The sequence below is a fragment of the Strix uralensis genome, chromosome 27 (assembly GCF_047716275.1).
Source record: "Strix uralensis isolate ZFMK-TIS-50842 chromosome 27, bStrUra1, whole genome shotgun sequence".
NCBI lineage: Eukaryota > Metazoa > Chordata > Aves > Strigiformes > Strigidae > Strix > Strix uralensis.
The window spans coordinates 5,302,310-5,318,474 of record NC_133998.1 but is presented as its reverse complement, the minus strand read 5'-3'; the positions used below and the strand labels follow the sequence as shown (position 1 = coordinate 5,318,474).

The following is a 16,165-nucleotide window of genomic DNA, read 5'->3' as shown; positions in this document are numbered from 1 at the left end:
GGCCCGGGAGAGGTCTGTCACAGCCCCATGGCTAAGGGGGCCCAGGGGGCTGTCACCATCCGATGTCATGGACCCTGCGGGTCTGTCACCTCCCCGTGGCCACGGGGTCGCTGAGGGCTGTCACTGCCCCATGGCTGAGAGGACTTGGGGGGGGTCTGTCCCCATCCCTTCGCTGAGGGGTCTCGGGGGCTGTCACCTCCCCACAGCTGAGGGGACCTGTGGGGGTCTGACACCACCCCACAGGCCACCACAGGTGTCCTCGTGCCACCACCCTCCAGCCGACCATCATCCAAGAGCAGCCGACAGCCCCTGCCCGTGGCCTTGCACCCAAACGCTTAACGCTTCCCCTCGGGATTCCACGTACAACTCATTAAATGTCTCCCACAGGGACCATCACATGTGCAACCAGCCCGGGACTGCGGGGACAACGCTGCTGCCCATCACCCTGGGGACGAAGCCTCCCGCCACACCATCGCGACGATTATGGACCAGGTTTTATTGCCATAAGCGCTTTGTGCAAGAGCAACAGTACCCTCCAGAGGGTGCAGTCTTGTCGCCGGAGATCGCAGCGCTCCGGCTGCGCCGTCTCCGTGCCAAAGATGCCTTCGCCGCCCCGCGTCCCCACACATGGTCGGCATCAGAGTCCCTCCCGGCTCTCCCCAAAGCGACCGGTGGAGACGAGGCCAAACGTCGCGGGGTCCGTGTAATTTTTAAAGCCGGGGCGCATCTGGAGAGAGCGGACGGTCTAGAGGGCATTCCAGTCATCAGTGGAAATCAGGCAATTATTCATAGCGGTGGCTCTGCCAACGACCGGGGGTAAATTTCTTTGATTTCCCATGCCTCGGCGTCCACATCTGTATAAGGGAAAGGGGGAATTCGTACATGAGAATAAACGGAGTTGGAAAGCCGTGAAAATACTCTTTCAAGTCAGCCTGATGAAAACTTCATGTTCTGGAGCCCTCCCGCTTCAAGGAGAGCAATCTGTTTCAGAGGCGAAGCTGTGTATTTTTCTTATTTAAACCTTCTAAATCTGCTGGAGCATTAAAAATATTTGGCATTTCCACAGCACATTTCATTCCCAGCTCCAAATGCGTTTTACAGACATTCATTAATTAAGCCTCGTAAAACCTTTGGGAGAAAGGGAAGCAGTACTTATTAATTTGCTATTTGTATTGCTGCAGCGCACGGAGACCCCAGCCAGGACCTCGGGGTCCTGTTATTTTAGACCCGACCTCCACAGAAGAGGAGATGTCAGCGCGCCGAGGCGTGGGGAGAGCGGGAGGAGGCGCGGGAGAGGCAGCGGATGAAAGTTAATGCCGTAAGTCATCGGCAGAGCCCGCAGCTCTCCGTCCCCGGCGTTTCGCCGCGATGCCCTTTCCGCCGGGCAGCGCTGCCTGCAAGACAGAGCTGCGGGAGCAAGTGTGGCTCCCACGCCAGCTCTCCCCCCACCTCTCCGTTTTGTGTTTTGCTGGTGTTTGGGGGCTCCTGCCCCTCCTTACCAACCCCTCTCGCTCATCCTGCTTCCTCAGACACCAGCTCTGCTTCATTCGATACCTTCCACTCTCTCCTGGGGCCGCTTTCTGTAGCTTTAGCTTTGCAGCACACCTCGATCTTTTAAAAGATTGAAAATAAACGCTTTCCCTTTATTATTTCTAGGTCCGTGTAGATATTTTAAGTGCATCTATTTCGGTCCAATAAATGCACAGCAATAAAGCAGCCCTGCTGACGGCTGGCCCGGCCGGCCTGCCCGCTCGCTGCGGACCTCTCCGTCCCAGGTGGGTCGGCGGATGGGAGCTGTGAACGTTACACCTCTGCTTCCCCTGCAGGAAAAACCAGGCTGTGCCGCATGCTGGAAATGCCTTTCACATGTTCCCCAGATCCCAGTTAAATCGAACCCCAGAAGGTCTCTCAAAGCATGAAAAATGCATTTATAAGATGCTGGAAGGAAGATGTATTCCATAACTACTCTGGTGACCAGGCGTGCTGACTTGTGTCATGTGGAGAAGGAACCAAAAGGGGTTATTTCTTGTTATTTCATACTGCTGATGGGATTTTATCTCTCACAGCAAATCCAGGAACTTTTTAGTTACCATTATTGTTTGATTTTATGGGCCATTTGATATTTATTTTTATTTCTATTCATTATTTGTTGAGTGCACTTAGCCCCTTCCCCAAGGAGCCTGCCTTATATCTAAGGTGATTTTTACGACCAGTGTTAGCACAGCATCTGAGCAACTTGCACAACTTTAATATATTTATTCCGCACACGCAGTATATCAAGGCAGTCCTGGTATTCCTACTGTGGAGAGCGGTGGTCTGCCCGTAAAATCACAAGTCTAACTTACCGGGTTAAAAGAAAAAAGAATAAACCCCAAACTATTTACATTCTTCTTTCTGATCTTCATTTTAAGCCATCAGGATGTATTTGAGTCATATTTTCACATTTTTTTTTCCCCCCTACAAAACATGAGGTCTAGCAATGTACCTTTTACTGCACGCCAAGCTCTCGCAGATCCCACGACTCCCACAGCTGGGGCTTTAAAATCTGCGTCCAACACTGTGAGACTAATGACAAAATCATGAGCTGGCAGCGCTGCCTTTTCCTCCGACCTTTTCATTTCATCCTGCAAGTGCTCAGAAACAGGAATTCCTCACAGCTCGCAGCGCTATCGGTCCACGCAGTTTGCGTTGGGTGGAGGAGGCGGACAGCTGGCCGCAACAAGGTGGTTTTTTTTTCTCAATTCTTGTTAGATTTTCCCCAGCACAACAAAGCCTCCCCGTTCCTTTATTTGCTATTGTTATGGAGGAGTCTGCGAGTGACCTCCCTCTCTCTCCCTGCCTCCGCACGGCGACTGCTCCATCTCCTGCTTGCCACGTGTGTCTGGAGGGTGTTGTGGGCTTTCTCGGTGCCTGTGCTTCTGGCTGGTTTTATTCCCTCACCATTTTGGGTAGATCACTCTCTGCTAATCCCCGTGTAATCCCGGCAAGCGTGTGAGCCCGGGGAGGGCTTGAGCACACGGGCTGGGGTGTGTCTGCATGTGCTGGTGGAGCCGGGACTCTCCGTGTGAAGATGGGCCACGGCATCGCATGAGCTGGTCCTTCTCCCTTCTCTTTTGTCCCACCAGGATACCCTGCCTGCAGCTCCCTGCGTTCAGGCCGGAGAGGTTTTATCTCCCTCAGACATTATTGGCCTCTCCCAGGCGGCCGGTGAAGGCGAGATGTTCTCTCCTTCTCCCCCTCAGCGCCTCCTCTGCTGGTTGCCACCGCAAAAAACTCTGTGACTGAGACCAGCTGCCAGCCCTGGGAGACGTGGGGCTCCCAGCGATGTGGGGGTACCCCAGCCCCCCGCACAGGACGAGGTCTGTGGGCTCCCACCCACCCCGGGACACAGACCAGCCCTGCAGGTCCCCGACCTCCTGCTGCAGAGCCGAACCCACACAGCAGCGGCTGCCGAGGCTCCAGCACGACGCATCCCTGCCGGGATAGAGACGACCCAGCTCTCGGGGCGGGCTCCCACCCGCGGGCAGCGTCACCCACCCCGTGGGTGCCGTCTCAGCCAGAACAGATAACACACGCGTGCGCGTCTGCCCGTGCTGGGAGGTGCAGGTATTGCTGCGCCCTGCGCTGAAGAGCGAGTGGGAGGAGCAGGCTGAGCGGGAAGCAGACAGCAGAGCCACGTGGAGTCTGGCTCGGGGGGAAGCTGAACACCTTCTTTTAGAAATCTTGGGCTCCTTCCACTCCCACGCACGGCAGGGCAAGCTGACGCACGCGGCACCCGCGGGAGCCGGCTCCCACGCCAGCTGGAGACCTTGGCTGTCCCCGGCGCCATCCGGCCCCGGTGCGAGGCCATGATCCAGCAGATCCCCTCTGCACGTGCTGCAGTGTTAAGCACACGTGTCGCCCCCGTGAAATCAGCGGGTCGGCTCCAGCGCCTGAAGGTGAGCAGGTGCTGGGCCGCGCCGCCGCGTCGACACTTAAGGGAGCCCGATTCCCACCCGCCCGGCCAAACCGCAACCATACATCCCCACTTTCCCTGACCAGCTTGGCTGCGCTCCTCACCTGGCAAAAGAACACACGGCAGCGAAAATAAACACGGAGGGAAGCGAAGCCCCTCATGGCCCGGCGAGCGAGGTCTGCGTTCCAAGAAGTAATGAAGCCCAGGGAATGGAAAATGCATGTCACTTGGCGGCGGGCTGGATGCGCGCAGGCGCTCTGTGCCGGCTGCCGGGAGGGTGCTTCGCCTCCACACGGCATCGCCACGGCACAGCAGCTGCGCCAGGCCCAGCCAGCGGCACCGCGCTGAACTCTGACATTTGAAGACGGAGAATAATTTGGCTTCATTAGCCTCCCCTTCTTCCCCCCCGCCCCGAGCGGTCCCTCGAGCCAGGCTGGAATGTGCGTGGTAGGGACAGAACCAATCCCATTAGCACGAGGAGATTGTTTTTCGTTTGGTTTTGTTGTTGTTGAATCACCCGTGGCTCCGCTTCTTTGGGGTAGGTCGTAGGAAGGAGGACGAGGAAGCCCATGGATGTGTTTCCCCGGGTGGCCGTCCACGGCACGGCGCTCCCCTGCCAGCCTGGCTGCCTGATTTCAGCAGCACCGTGAGGTTTCCATCTTTGAAGGCCACGAGAGCTTCGCTGCCGGCTCCAGGACGGTGCCCGGCGCTGTCTGAAGGAGCATTTGTAAGGGCGAGGGCTCAGCTCCCACGCGCGGGGTCGGGAAGGTGCTGCAAGCCAGCGGCGCTGCCAGAGCTCGCTTTGAAGCCCTGTCCAAGTCCCCACCCCACATCCTCATCCTCGCTCCATCTCTGGATGGAGACTTGCCTCCGGTGGGGTTAAAGCTGAATTTACAGCTCTGTGTGTTGGTCAGGACAGCACCGGATTGCAGCCATGTGCTAGCAGGAGCCGGGCCAGGGGCAGCGAGAGGCAGCTGGAGCAGCTAGAAAATATCCTCTCCCCAGCTGAGAGAGGAGCCCAGGCTCTTTTCCATCATCTTCAAAAGCCCTGCTCTGGCAGGGCCCAGAACCGCTGTTTCACCCTGAAACGTGAAAGACCTTCATTCCTCCAACACAAGGCAAGAAGAAGAAACCTCCCCCCGGCTGCTTTGTGTCCAGCAGCATCTCCCTGCGATGCAAGGGGGAAGGGGGGCAACGGGTGCAGACCCAGGCAAAGCAACACTGTGTCCACTCTGAATCAGGAGAATCGGCCACAAATCATGAAAATGGGGGTTTGACACGTGTGTGTGCGCGGCAGGGCCTCCTCGGAGCCTTGCCCCACACTGCTGTCCCACTCCTGGGCACCCCAATGCTCTTCCCAAGCAGAGACATCCCGGCGGGATGCGGCCCAGGGCTCCGGGCACCCGGCAGTGGGACAAGGAGTTGTGAGTGCTCCCGAAGTCATCCTCGGCACGGGAGAGCACGGTGAGAAATAGGGGCAAACAGCACCGTTGGGAGCAGACGGCAAGAGGGGAGGGAAATCCGTGCGCAAATGCATTCGCCGCGTGGCCCAGCTCCTCAGCTGGAGTGTGCGAGCGGTGGTGGAGCCGGGCCAGCTCCCAGCAGCTGAGACTTGCCGGGTGGGGGGGAAAGGAGGGGGCATTTTCCAGAGGTGAGAACAGCAGCCACAGAGAGAGCAGCCGGGGGGGGGCCACCGACCCCAACCACGGCCGGCGAGACCCCCGCAACCCTCAGCACAGGGGCCGAGCGACGGCATCACACAAGCAGGGAGATGCTGCGGGGGCCCGTGGTTGCGGGGTGGGGGGGCAGCTTGCTGGCCTCCCCCTGCTTTCTGAGGCCACTTCTTGCCGCAGCGTGGCTAGCAGTCCCCACGTACCAGTCTGCGATGTCTTGCCAACCTGTGGCTGGGCGCGCGACGGGCGAGCGTGAGCGCGCGGATGCTCGCCGTGAGGACGCGACCGGCCGTGGGCTCACGGTCCCCGGTGCCCTTGTCGCCGGTGGGAGGGTGCGAGTCCACCGCGGGCTGTCGATGGGGCCACACACCGTGAATTTTGCTTCCCCCGTGAAAAAATAAAAGAGGGAGCGAGAAGAAAAAGGCGTCGGATGGAAAACACCCCGGCTGCCTGCTGGGGGAGTGGAACCAGCTAATTTCATGCGTCTCCTTCTTGTTAGAGTGGGGTCCCTCCTCACCTGCTCCTGGGCACGGTTTCCTGCCCCCTGAGCCAGCAACAAGGAATCTGATTCCAGTTTAAAGGCGAGGAGCTTGTCCACGGTTTGTAGCCCGGCTGCCATCCCAGGAGGGGACCCGCTTGGAGCCGCTGCCCGCGGCGGGCAGGGTTTACCAGCTGTCTGCACCGATCTTGTGCCCTGCCACCTCCCTCTGCACCAGCCCGTGGCAGGGGGATGCGGAGAGCCCGGTGTTGGGGGTCTCACCCCCAGCAGCACCATCCCGGGGGGTTTCCCTGTTTGCTCCCACTCGCACCCAACTGCTGCTCCATCACCACAGGGGGTCTGGGGGCAAGCGGCTGCCAGCATCCTTGCCCAGCCCGTAACGGGGCTCAGTGGTGATGCCCTGGGCTACGTATGGAAAATGCTGGAGAAAGACACCCCGGGACACGCCATCCGGGGGGCACTCGGTGGCTTGGCCCCAGCTGGGGGGCTCTTGCCTCTGGGTCATCAGTTTGTGCCTCCCCCAAATGCTCCCCCAAATTCTCCCCAACACCCCTCTGCCCACCCCGGGACCCCGAGGCACCCAGCTGCCTGCTGAGAACACCCTGCAAGCCCCCAAATCGCATCGTCCGGGCAATGTGGCCATGGCACAGGCTCTGCCTCCCACGCCGCCCCGCACAGCCAGGGCTGCCCGGCCCACCCTCCGCAGGGCACAGGCAGGGCAGGCAGCGAGCTGAAAACACCACCCCTCTCCCCCTCCCTGCTCAGCGAGCTGAGCCCAGCCCGCAGAGCGCAGCATCCCCCTCCAGCACCCAGCACTGCCGCGCTGCGTGGGGGTGACATCGCACCCCCAATTTAGGGACGGGCGGGGGCTGTGCTCCGGCAGCAGCGGCTGCTGGCAGGCAGCCGACCAGGCTCTGCATCCCCTTTGGAGATCCTGCTTTGGTTGGGACTCGTGTCGACCCCCCCAGAACCCACCCGCAGCCCTCCCGGGTCCGGGCAGCACCTCCTTGTCCCCAGCTCCACATCCCAGAGCAAACAAGCAGCTGAGGCCAGCACCAGCCCCAGCTCCTCGGGGGCCCCGCGCTGCTGCTGGCTCCAAGGACGGGACCCCGCTGAGCTACTGAAGTGCTAAAAACGAGCCTCCAGGCCCTTGCGTGAGCTTTTGTGTCGTGCTTGGCATGGGGAGAGCTCGACTGTGGCGTGGACGCGGGCGCCGCGCCAGGAAAAACACACGCCGCGGGGGAAAGGTGGGCGCGTGCACGTGTGAGCGCGTCCCGGCCCTCGAGCCCCGGGCGGCCGCGGCGCGTTACGCTGACGTGTCACACGCATGCACGGCCTGATTTACACTTTTCCTCCTCAAAACGGGCGCCCAAGTGTCAGCAGGCGATTTTCGGTGGGGAAAAGCCCTCGTTCCGCAGCCCTCCTGTACGTGCACACGTGAGCACGGGCACGCAGTCCTCCCTGCTGCCCTGGCTCAGCCTCCTCCTCCTCGCAGCTGACGGGTGGAGGTGTTGGGGTGCACGGTGGTCCCCTGTCCACCCACCCCACGGGCGTTGGTACCCGCTCCCCAGGGAACACAGCATCTCCTGTTACGTTTGACGCTGAATCTCTGGATCCAGCGAACCTGCAGCAGAGAGGAGCGTGGCTCCGTGTCGGTGCCAAACAGCCCAAGCAGGGGATTTCTCTCCGGTTTGCCGGAGGTTTCATCCTGGCTCAGCTTGCTCACCATCCTGGCGAGCTGGGAACAGACCTGCACCCCGCCACCGGCCCCACGCAGGGGCTCAAACCTGCTCCCCCACTGGTGATGGGCACCCTGTGAAGCCACCGACTCATCCGGGACTGGTACAAACCTTTTATTTCCCCTCCGTCCGCGCCGCCCAGCCAGCCTGGGGCTGGGTTTGCCCTTTGGAAGTGAAGCTGGGGGGGCTCCGTGGCCGCCCCTCTGCCCCCCCGAGCTCACAGCCCGGCATGGTCACACCCCAGGGACGGGACAACACCGCAGACTCCACCGAGCTTTAACCGAGCCAAGCGGCCAAAAGCAACAATGAAAAGTGTACCCCAAAACGGACACGAGACCCTCCCGCCCCCCCCAACCCAGTTCCCCAAACCCAGATATGTCGCACGGGTGAAAGTGATATGGAGCAGCACAAAACCAGTGAGGATGGGGACGAGACCCCCCCACCCCACCACGCCATGGCCCCCCTAGACCGCTCAGCGCCAGGGAGCAGCTGACACACGGAGAGAGCCTAAAAACCCAAGGGTGGGGAGTGGGGGGTAATAAGTTAATCTGTACAGACGTGTCGGTGGATGTGGGGATGGCAGGGACCGCCGCCGCCGAGCCGTCCCTCCCAAGTGCGGGGATGTCCCCACAGGGCGCCAGGGGCCGGTGAACCACATGCTGGTGCAAATCAAACCACGAAATGGTGCACGAAGTCAAGTGATGGAGAACAGCGGGGAGAGGGGGAGATGCCCTGGAGCAGAGCCATGTGGAGCAGGGGGAGGGAGGGGACCCCTTCACGCAGCAGGGCTGTGCCGGGGCAAGCTGAGGGGGTCCCCAGGGCTGGCCCCCCGCTTCCAGGGCAGTGCTGTGAGCACGGGGACCCGGAGGCCGGCTGCCTGCTAGGTCCTGCCATCAGCTACAGCTCCGCAGGCAGAGCCGCTCCCGGCATCGGGCAGGGATGCTGAGCCCAGGATGGAGGCGTCCTGGAAGCTCCCACCTCCTGCCCGAGCTCGGACGCGCCGCAGCAGCACAAGGCAGGGAAACGTCGCCTTGTCCCCTGCTCAGTCCCACCAACAACCCGTCGGCATCGGGACCAGCCGCCCCAAAGGCATCACGGAGCAGGGAGGGGAAGGAGCCACCCCAGGGCCCCTCCGCAGCTCCGGGAAGGGGCCGGCTGGGTCCTCGCGTGGGCATGGAGGCGGCAAAATCCGCTCCTCTCTCCGGCTGCCAACGCCAAATCCATTCGCCACGTTTCGGCTCCCCAAGGCAATCGGCTCCGGCCGGCGGAAGGGAGTTCCCAGGGCCGGAGACGGCGCCTTGGAGGCTCAGCCCAAGGTGGGAGGCCTGGGATGTGCCGAGCCAAAGCCCAGAACGCTGCAGACACTCTCCATCCCCCACCGCAGCCGGCTCCCTCCTGCCCAGCGCTGGACCCATGCCCGGAGGGCTGCGGGGCCCCGGGGGCTCCGGTCGGGAGGAGACAGACGGCCAGGACGGGCTCCCCCCAGCCTCCCCGCTCTGGCAGCTCCTCTCTTGGCTCTCAAGCGCTGGAAACCAGGATCCCAGCAAACAGCACATCTATGGAGGAGGCAAAGCCACTGCCCGGCTCCCAGGAGCCTCCTCCGCAGCGGCCATCCCTGGGGAGGAGAGCGGGACTGAGCCAGATCATACCCCCGGTCCCCCCCATGCCAGACCCAGAGATGCCCCTCCAGGAGCCGGGGATGGGCAGTGGAGCGGGATGGGGGATGATGCCATGGGGACAGTGATGGGGAGGTGGCATGGAGGTGACGGGAAGGGGTGGGAGCACTACAGAACGGTCTTGTCCAGGTCGACTTTGAGGGGCAGCGGCCCCGCGTCCTCGCCACCGTGTGTGGGGCACAGGGTGACAGCGATGACGGGTGGCAGGGGGAAGGTGCCGGGGCCGTCCAGGTCCTCCAGGTATTCCTTGTCCCCGTTGATGCTCAGAGGCTGGAAGAGAAGCAGAGGGGATGGTGCAGCCCCAGAGCAAGGGACAGGACCCCCTTGTCCCCAGACTGGGAACACCGGGGCTGGCTGGGGACATAGCGCACAGCCTGGACACGTCGGTGAGCCCAGCATGGTGGCCAGGGTCCACAAACACTGTATGGCCATGGCTCAGCCCCGCAAAGCTCCCCCAGCCGTGATGGGGAGACCCAGGGTATTGGGGATCCCCCCAGGACCTCCCCCGGGCTGCGCTGAGAACCGCTCACCCCGTACCTGGGTCTTGACGTGCTGCTCGGGGGCAGTCACCAAACTGGCACAGCTCAGCCACAGCATCACCATGATGGAGAGGAAGAGGCAGGCGGCCAGGATCCAGCGAGGAAGGCCCGAGCGCCTGTAACACCCCACCCCCCCCCGCCAAAGAAAAAGGACGAGTTTATGGCAGGGCACGGGGTGGGAACTGGGGGCAGGGGGGGAGCATCTGCTCCGGCGTATCCGGCAGCGCCAGGCCCCAGCCCCCGGGGCCCCTGCACAGCCCCGCTGCACCTACTTGGACATGCAGCCGAGGAAGTCATGCTCCGGCTGCGGGGGGTCCGGGGGGTGCTGCGCCTTGGCTTTGCCCCGCGGCTCCTTCACGGGGGGCTTCTCCCCCTTTGCCCGGGGGCCTGGCAGGGGCGAGACGATGCTGAGCCCAGGCACCCACTGTGGGCACGCCTGCCCCGCTCCCCATCCCCTTGCCAGCACGTGGTCGGGTGCAGGGGTGCCGGGTCATCCCCTCTCCCCCCACGGACCCTCTGCCCGCTGAGGGGGGGGCACAGAGGATCCCAGCAGCTCCTTGGAGTGGGTCCCAAGTCCGGACTCACCCCTTTCTGCGTGGGTGCGGGGTGTGGGAAGTTAATCACACCCGAGAAGAGGGTAATTTGTTGAGCTCTCGAGAAATTGGATGAGAGCCAAGAGGGCGCGGTGGCTCCTGGGCCCCCCCCCAAGCCAACAACCCGGACCCCCCCCCCGCCCCGCACCTGTGTGGGGCTGGGAGACACGGGGGCCCGGTCCCGGCTGTGCTGGCTGGGTCTCCTGCACCTCGGGTACTGGGTACTCCATCTCGGGCTGGGACTGGCAGGGCGGCAGGGAAAGAGGGAGAAAGTGGTGAGCAAGGGGGTCCCCCCGCTCTCAGCACTCAGCAGAGAGGGGACGCAGGACACCCCCACCTGAAACACCACGACTTTGCCATCATCCGCCTGCAGGTAGAAGGTCCAGGTGGAGGAGATGAAGCTCTGGGCTGAGCTGACAATGTCGTTGCAGAAGGTGGAGACCAAATCGAACATGGAGAACGACGGTGCCTTCAGCTCCGGGCTCTGCAAAGGAGCAGGGACATCGTGTCACCGCTGTCCCCCCATCACCCACCCCGGCGGACAACGTCCCACCCCGAGCATGTGGCCGGGTTGAACCGGGCGCTCAGCCTGCTTCTCCCAGCGATGGGGACGTGCAGGACCCGTGGTCCGGCCCTGGGAAGGTCACGGAGCCGGGGGCTGCGGTCCCCAGGGCCATCACCCAGCCCCGGGGCCATCACCCAGCCCCTCGGCAGCCCCCCGCGCTCACACCAGCGCTTTAAACAATAGGAGCCAGTGGCCGAGATGCCGAGGGCGTTTCTCTCCTGGCAGCCTCTCCGTGCCCTGGATTCTTGGCCGTCGCGGCGGTTTGTTATTTTTAAAGCATCCCTGCTGGAATCCGCTTGGCTGCTCCCTGCCACTGGCTTCGAACATTTTCCGACAGCCCCTTGCACGGTCAAACCAGCAAACAGGAAATAAATAGGTCAGATTCTGTATCTAATTATTATGCTAAATCTGCTTTGCCTGCTTGTCTGGGAACCCGAAGGAAAAAATGCTTTGGGTGGGTGAAGGGGGTGACAGCCCTCCCTGTCAGCCGGTCGCCCCTGATGCTCATCCCTGACCTCGGCGAGGGGCCGGAAAATGGGATCAGACACTGGGAAGGTCTTAAAAACAAGCTGCAAAATGTTTTTTCAAAGGAGCTGCAGCTTTCTACAGCACAAATTCATCCTCAACTGCACGTGTACAAAGCCAAAAGCCTCTACCTTGGGCCAAAGTCTAATTTAATTAATTGGGTAAAAGCTGAATGAATTAAATGTAGGAGGAAAAAGCGTTGCCAGTTGCTGGGAAGGATAACAGATCCAAACTGGGAGAATCTGCAACAATCACCGGTCAGAACCTCCCACCCTGGGAATTCGGCGTAATCCTCCTGCCTGGCCCAAATCTGCAGCAGCCTGGGTCGAGCCCAGTTAATCTGCTTTTTAAGCTTTGGATGATGCAGCACGACGGGCTGGCGGTGGGCTCGTATCCCCCAGCACGCCCAGAGCCCCCGTCCACGGGGGCACGAGTAACAGGACATAAAATAAAGCAAGATGCAGCTTCACTGGGCGGTGGGAGCGTGCGGGGAGCGTGCGGGGAGCGTGCGGGGAGCGTGCCTGGCCCTGACCCGGCTGGGAAAGCACCGAGGGGAGTCGGGTCCCCGCGTCGGGGCTCGCTGGGCAGCGAGGCTGCTGGTGGGGGAGGCCAGGCTGGGAGGGAGGGAGGGGGGGAGGGATGGGCTGCACTGTGGGGTGTTACAGCCTCCATCCCCAGGGACAGGAGGGACTGGGCTGAGCTCCCACGGGACAAAGGGATCCTTCCTCAAATGGGACCCAGGGGCCAAGTCACCACGTCCCAGCATCCCCCCGCGGGGTCCCGGGCAGGGGGTGGCCGGGGGGCTCAGCAGCGTCTCCACTGCATTGGGGTTGGACAAACTTCAGTCCCAGCCGTGCCCAGGGTGACCGAGACGCCCCATGGCCCCATGCTGGGGGTCAGGTGAGGGCCGAGGTGGCCGGAGGAGCCACCCCGAGGGCAGCCCCACGGCTCCTCGCAGAGGCAAATGCCTCCCCCGGCCGGTCCCCATCAGTCCCGCGGGGTGATGGCCCAGGGACAGAGAAGCTGGGGTGCCCCGGGGGGAACACATCCAGCCCCCACCTCCTGCCCACAGACCCTTTGGGGAAGGAGCCAGATGCAGGGACAGGGCAGAGCCATGGCCGTTGGCAACCAGGGACAGGCTGGGGGGGTTAAGGGGGGGGAACGGGGGCTCCCCATCTTCCCAGCCCCTCACCTTCTCCTTCCTGCTCTCCACCTCGGGCAGCTGCTTGCGGCACCCCGTCACGCAGCCAAACTGCTCCTCTGCGTTGCTGTAGGCTTCGGCACAGGCTGCGAGGCAGGAGCGGGGCGGGGGGGTGAGGATTAATCCCCCTGATGAGCCCAGAACCCCCCTACCCCTCCTGATTTACACCCACTGGGTATAAATCTGCACCCCGCTTGCTTTGCAGCAGGGTCCGGATGCAGCCCCGGGTCACAGCGCGGGGCAGAGCGGAGGCAGGATGCTCGGGAGGGTGGAAGGTGTCGCGGTGGTGCCGGCAGTATGTGGGGGACCCCCCCCTGGGATGGTGTTTGGGGCGCGGGGGCCGCTGGGCCGCCAGCTCCTCACCTGCTTCACACTGGGCTCTGGTGGTGTTCAGCTCAGCGCTCGCATCCACGAAGTGACAGATGGAGAACAGCCGGCAGCCCCGGTAACAGGCGTTGAGAACAGCATCCTGCGGGGAGGAGGAGGAGGAGAGCGCGAAGCTGGCACCGAGCTCAGCCCCGTGGCTGCGCCGGACCCCCCCCCACCGCCCCCCTGCACCCAGTTGGGGGGCACTGGGCACCACTGCAGGACCACAGCCAGGGCTGGGACCCCAAATCCAGGGACTGGGACCCCAAATCCGGGGCGATGGCATCCCCTGGGGGAGGGAGAGCTGCCTTCATGCCCCCCCACCCCGTTCGCACCCGATGGTGGGGTGTGCACGTGGCCTCGTCCCTGTTGAGGACGTGGCAGGTCCCCCATCTCTGTCAGGGCGCTTGGCACTGGCCGGGCCCCGGCTTGGGCTGGCAGGAGGTGGGGGCTGCACCAGGGTGGGTGTGCATGGGGGGGGGTGCGTGTACTGGTGGGGCTGGGAACACACTGGGGAGGATGCTGGGGGGGGCACTGAGCCTATGCGGGGGGTCCCTGCGTGCGTCTGCATGTGCAGGCGAGGGGTCCCCTCGCCCTGCGGGGGGCCCAGGGGAGTGCGGGCAGGGCTGGGTGCTGGCAGGGAGGCAGCTCCAGCCCAGATGGGAAAACAACTCCGTGCCCACCGCCGGCAGCGGAGGCCGCGTGGGCTCCTGCCAAGGCGCTGGCCTACATCCGGCCCTGCCACCGCGGGGGCTCGGGGACAGCCCCGGGTGCCATCGTGCGGCCCCCCGGCGCGGCACGGCCGTGACAGCTTGGATCTGGGGTGTTCCATGATGCTCCGGGTCCAGCAACCGGCCCTGGGCTGGTCCACGCTGCTGTGGCAGTGTCACCCGCTCGTCCTGGCTGTCCCCAACCTCGCTGGCCCCTCTGCCACCGCTGCGGGGGCCGGGGGCCAGGAAGGCAGCTGGGGGGCAAGCACCCGCTGCGTCCCCGGCAGGGCCTCACCGGTGGCACCCCCAACCCGGGGCGGCTGCCGCTGTCACCAAGCGCACCCCAAACCCGGGGTGGGTGAGAGCTGGGGGGCACCCCAAAGCTGGGATAGGCCAAAACACCGCGGGCACCCCAAACTGGGGCGGATGCCCTCACCGGGGGCACCCCAAAGCCACGGTGGAGGCGACCGCAGGGGCTCCCCCGCTGCCCCCTCGGGGGTGGCCGCTGTGGGGCTGTGCGGCGGCAATGCCCGAGCCGGGCGGGCCAGTGCCCCCAGTGCCCCCCATTGCTCCCAGTGCCCCCCACCCTCCCAATTTCCTCTGGTGCTCCCGGTTCCCCCCTGATGCCCCCGATGTTCCTGGTACCCTGATGCTCCCGATACCCCCAGTCCCCCCCGATACCCCCAATACCCCTGGTGCCCCCCACACTCCCAATTTCCCCTCGTGCTCCCAGTCCCCCCAGTGCTCCCAGTCCGCCCTCATGCCCCCGATGCTCCTTGTACTGATGCTCCCCATGCTCCTGGTACCCCGGATACCCCCAGTACACCCCGACACCCCCAGTACCCCCAATACCTCCAGTGCCCCCAATACGCCCCACACTCCCAATTTTCTCTCGTGCTCCCAGTCCCCCCCTGATGCTCCCAGTCCCCCTCTGATGCCCCCGATGCTTCTGGTACTCCCGATGCTACTGATGCTCCCCATGTTCCCGGTACCCCCGATACCCCCGGTACCCCCCGATTCCCCCGGTACCCCCGGTGCCCCCCCGGTGCCCGGCCGGACTCACGGCGGCGGCTCGGCGCGTCAGGCTGCGGCCGCACTGCCCGCGGCACCGGGCGGTATCTCCCAGTTGGGGCGAGAAGGGATCGGTGGCGGCGGCGGTGGCGGCGGTGGCCAAGGCCAGGCCGAGGGCGAGCAGGGCCCGGGGGTGGCGAGCCGCCATGGCGGGCGCGGGGCGCGGAGCGGCGCGGAGCGGAGCGCACCCACCGCCGCCGCCGCCGCCGCCGCCGGCCCCGCCGTGACGCGCCGTGCGCCGGGCGGGGGCGGCGGGGGGAGCCGGGGGCGGGGGGAGCCGCCGCATCCTGCCGCAGCTCCGCCGGCACCGGCAGCCCCCGGCAGCGCGGCCCCGGGGATGCTGGGAGAGGGGGGTGCGGGAGGATGGGGGGTGCGCGGGCACCGGGGGATGCTCGGGAACCGGGGGATGCGGGAGGAGGGGCGGGGGGGGCCTCGGGACCGGGAGGTGGTGGGGCACCGGGGGATGTACAGACACCCGGGGATGCTCAGGAGCCGGGGGGGTGCAGGGGTACCCCGGAAGCGGGAGGAGGGGGGAGGCTTTGGGTCTGAGAGATGCTCGGGCACCGGGGGATGCAGGGGTACCCCGGGATGTGGGAGGATGGGGCGGGGGGGGGCTGGGGACCGGGGAGTGCTCAGGGACCAGAAGGTGTAGGGGGACTGGGGGCTGTGGGGGGACACTGGGGGATGAAGGGGGACACTGGGCAATGCAGAGGGACTGGGGGCTGTGGGGGGACACTGGGGGATGCAGGGGGACACTGGGGGATGCAGGGGAACGAGGGGATGCGCAGGGATCAAAGGGGCACAGCAGGACTGGGCCATGCAGAGGGATGGGGGGAGCCCCACTGACACCAGCAGCACAGAGGGACTGGGGAGACCAGAGTGACTGCGGGGGGCACATGGGGACTGAGGGGCACACTGGCACTGGGGTCACCCAGAGACAGGGGTGCAGAGGGGTGGGGCTGCAGCAGCACCGGAGTCTCACTTCCCCCTGGGCCAGCACCCCCACAGGGACCATCCCCCCAAGGAGGGGACAAACCCCTCGTCCCCTGCCAG

The 16,165-nt window shown here is 64.1% G+C and overlaps 1 protein-coding gene and 1 long non-coding RNA gene across 3 annotated transcripts; both read right to left on the bottom strand.

Moving 5' to 3' along the window:
- Nucleotides 1-474: 474 nt before the first annotated feature.
- LOC141935553 (uncharacterized) lies at nucleotides 475-4,193 on the bottom strand. The gene is made up of 2 exons (XR_012626575.1): nucleotides 4,060-4,193; nucleotides 475-854 (listed from the first exon to the last, which is right to left on the bottom strand). It is a non-coding gene; the product is annotated as an uncharacterized LOC141935553 (long non-coding RNA).
- A 3,771-nt stretch (nucleotides 4,194-7,964) lies between these two features.
- On the bottom strand, nucleotides 7,965-15,319 carry TMEM59L (transmembrane protein 59 like). 2 transcript variants are annotated; one of them, XM_074851836.1, is made up of 8 exons: nucleotides 15,105-15,319; nucleotides 13,329-13,434; nucleotides 12,957-13,051; nucleotides 11,012-11,158; nucleotides 10,823-10,916; nucleotides 10,354-10,468; nucleotides 10,080-10,221; nucleotides 7,965-9,812 (listed from the first exon to the last, which is right to left on the bottom strand). In XM_074851836.1, the coding sequence occupies exons 1-8, from the start codon at nucleotides 15,258-15,260 to the stop codon at nucleotides 9,651-9,653; spliced, it is 1,017 nt and encodes a 338-aa protein (XP_074707937.1). In that variant the 5' UTR covers nucleotides 15,261-15,319; the 3' UTR covers nucleotides 7,965-9,650. The 2 variants fall into 2 exon arrangements, with proteins under 2 accessions (XP_074707937.1, XP_074707938.1); XM_074851837.1 differs by having other exon boundaries at nucleotides 10,080-10,197.
- Between the last annotated feature and the right edge of the window lie 846 nt (nucleotides 15,320-16,165).

Bases quoted from the DNA above. Each gene is read 5' to 3' on its own strand.
- TMEM59L (XM_074851836.1), bottom strand. From the start codon at position 15,260: ATGGCGGCTCGCCACCCCCGGGCCCTGCTCGCCCTCGGCCTGGCCTTG. The intron at 13,435-15,104 runs GTGAGTCCGGCC...TCCTCCCCGCAG, and splicing joins TGACGCGCCGAGCCGCCGCC to GATGCTGTTCTCAACGCCTG. The intron at 10,222-10,353 runs GTAGGTGCAGCG...CCTTTTTCTTTG, and splicing joins TTCCTCGGCTGCATGTCCAA to GCGGGGGGGGGTGGGGTGTT.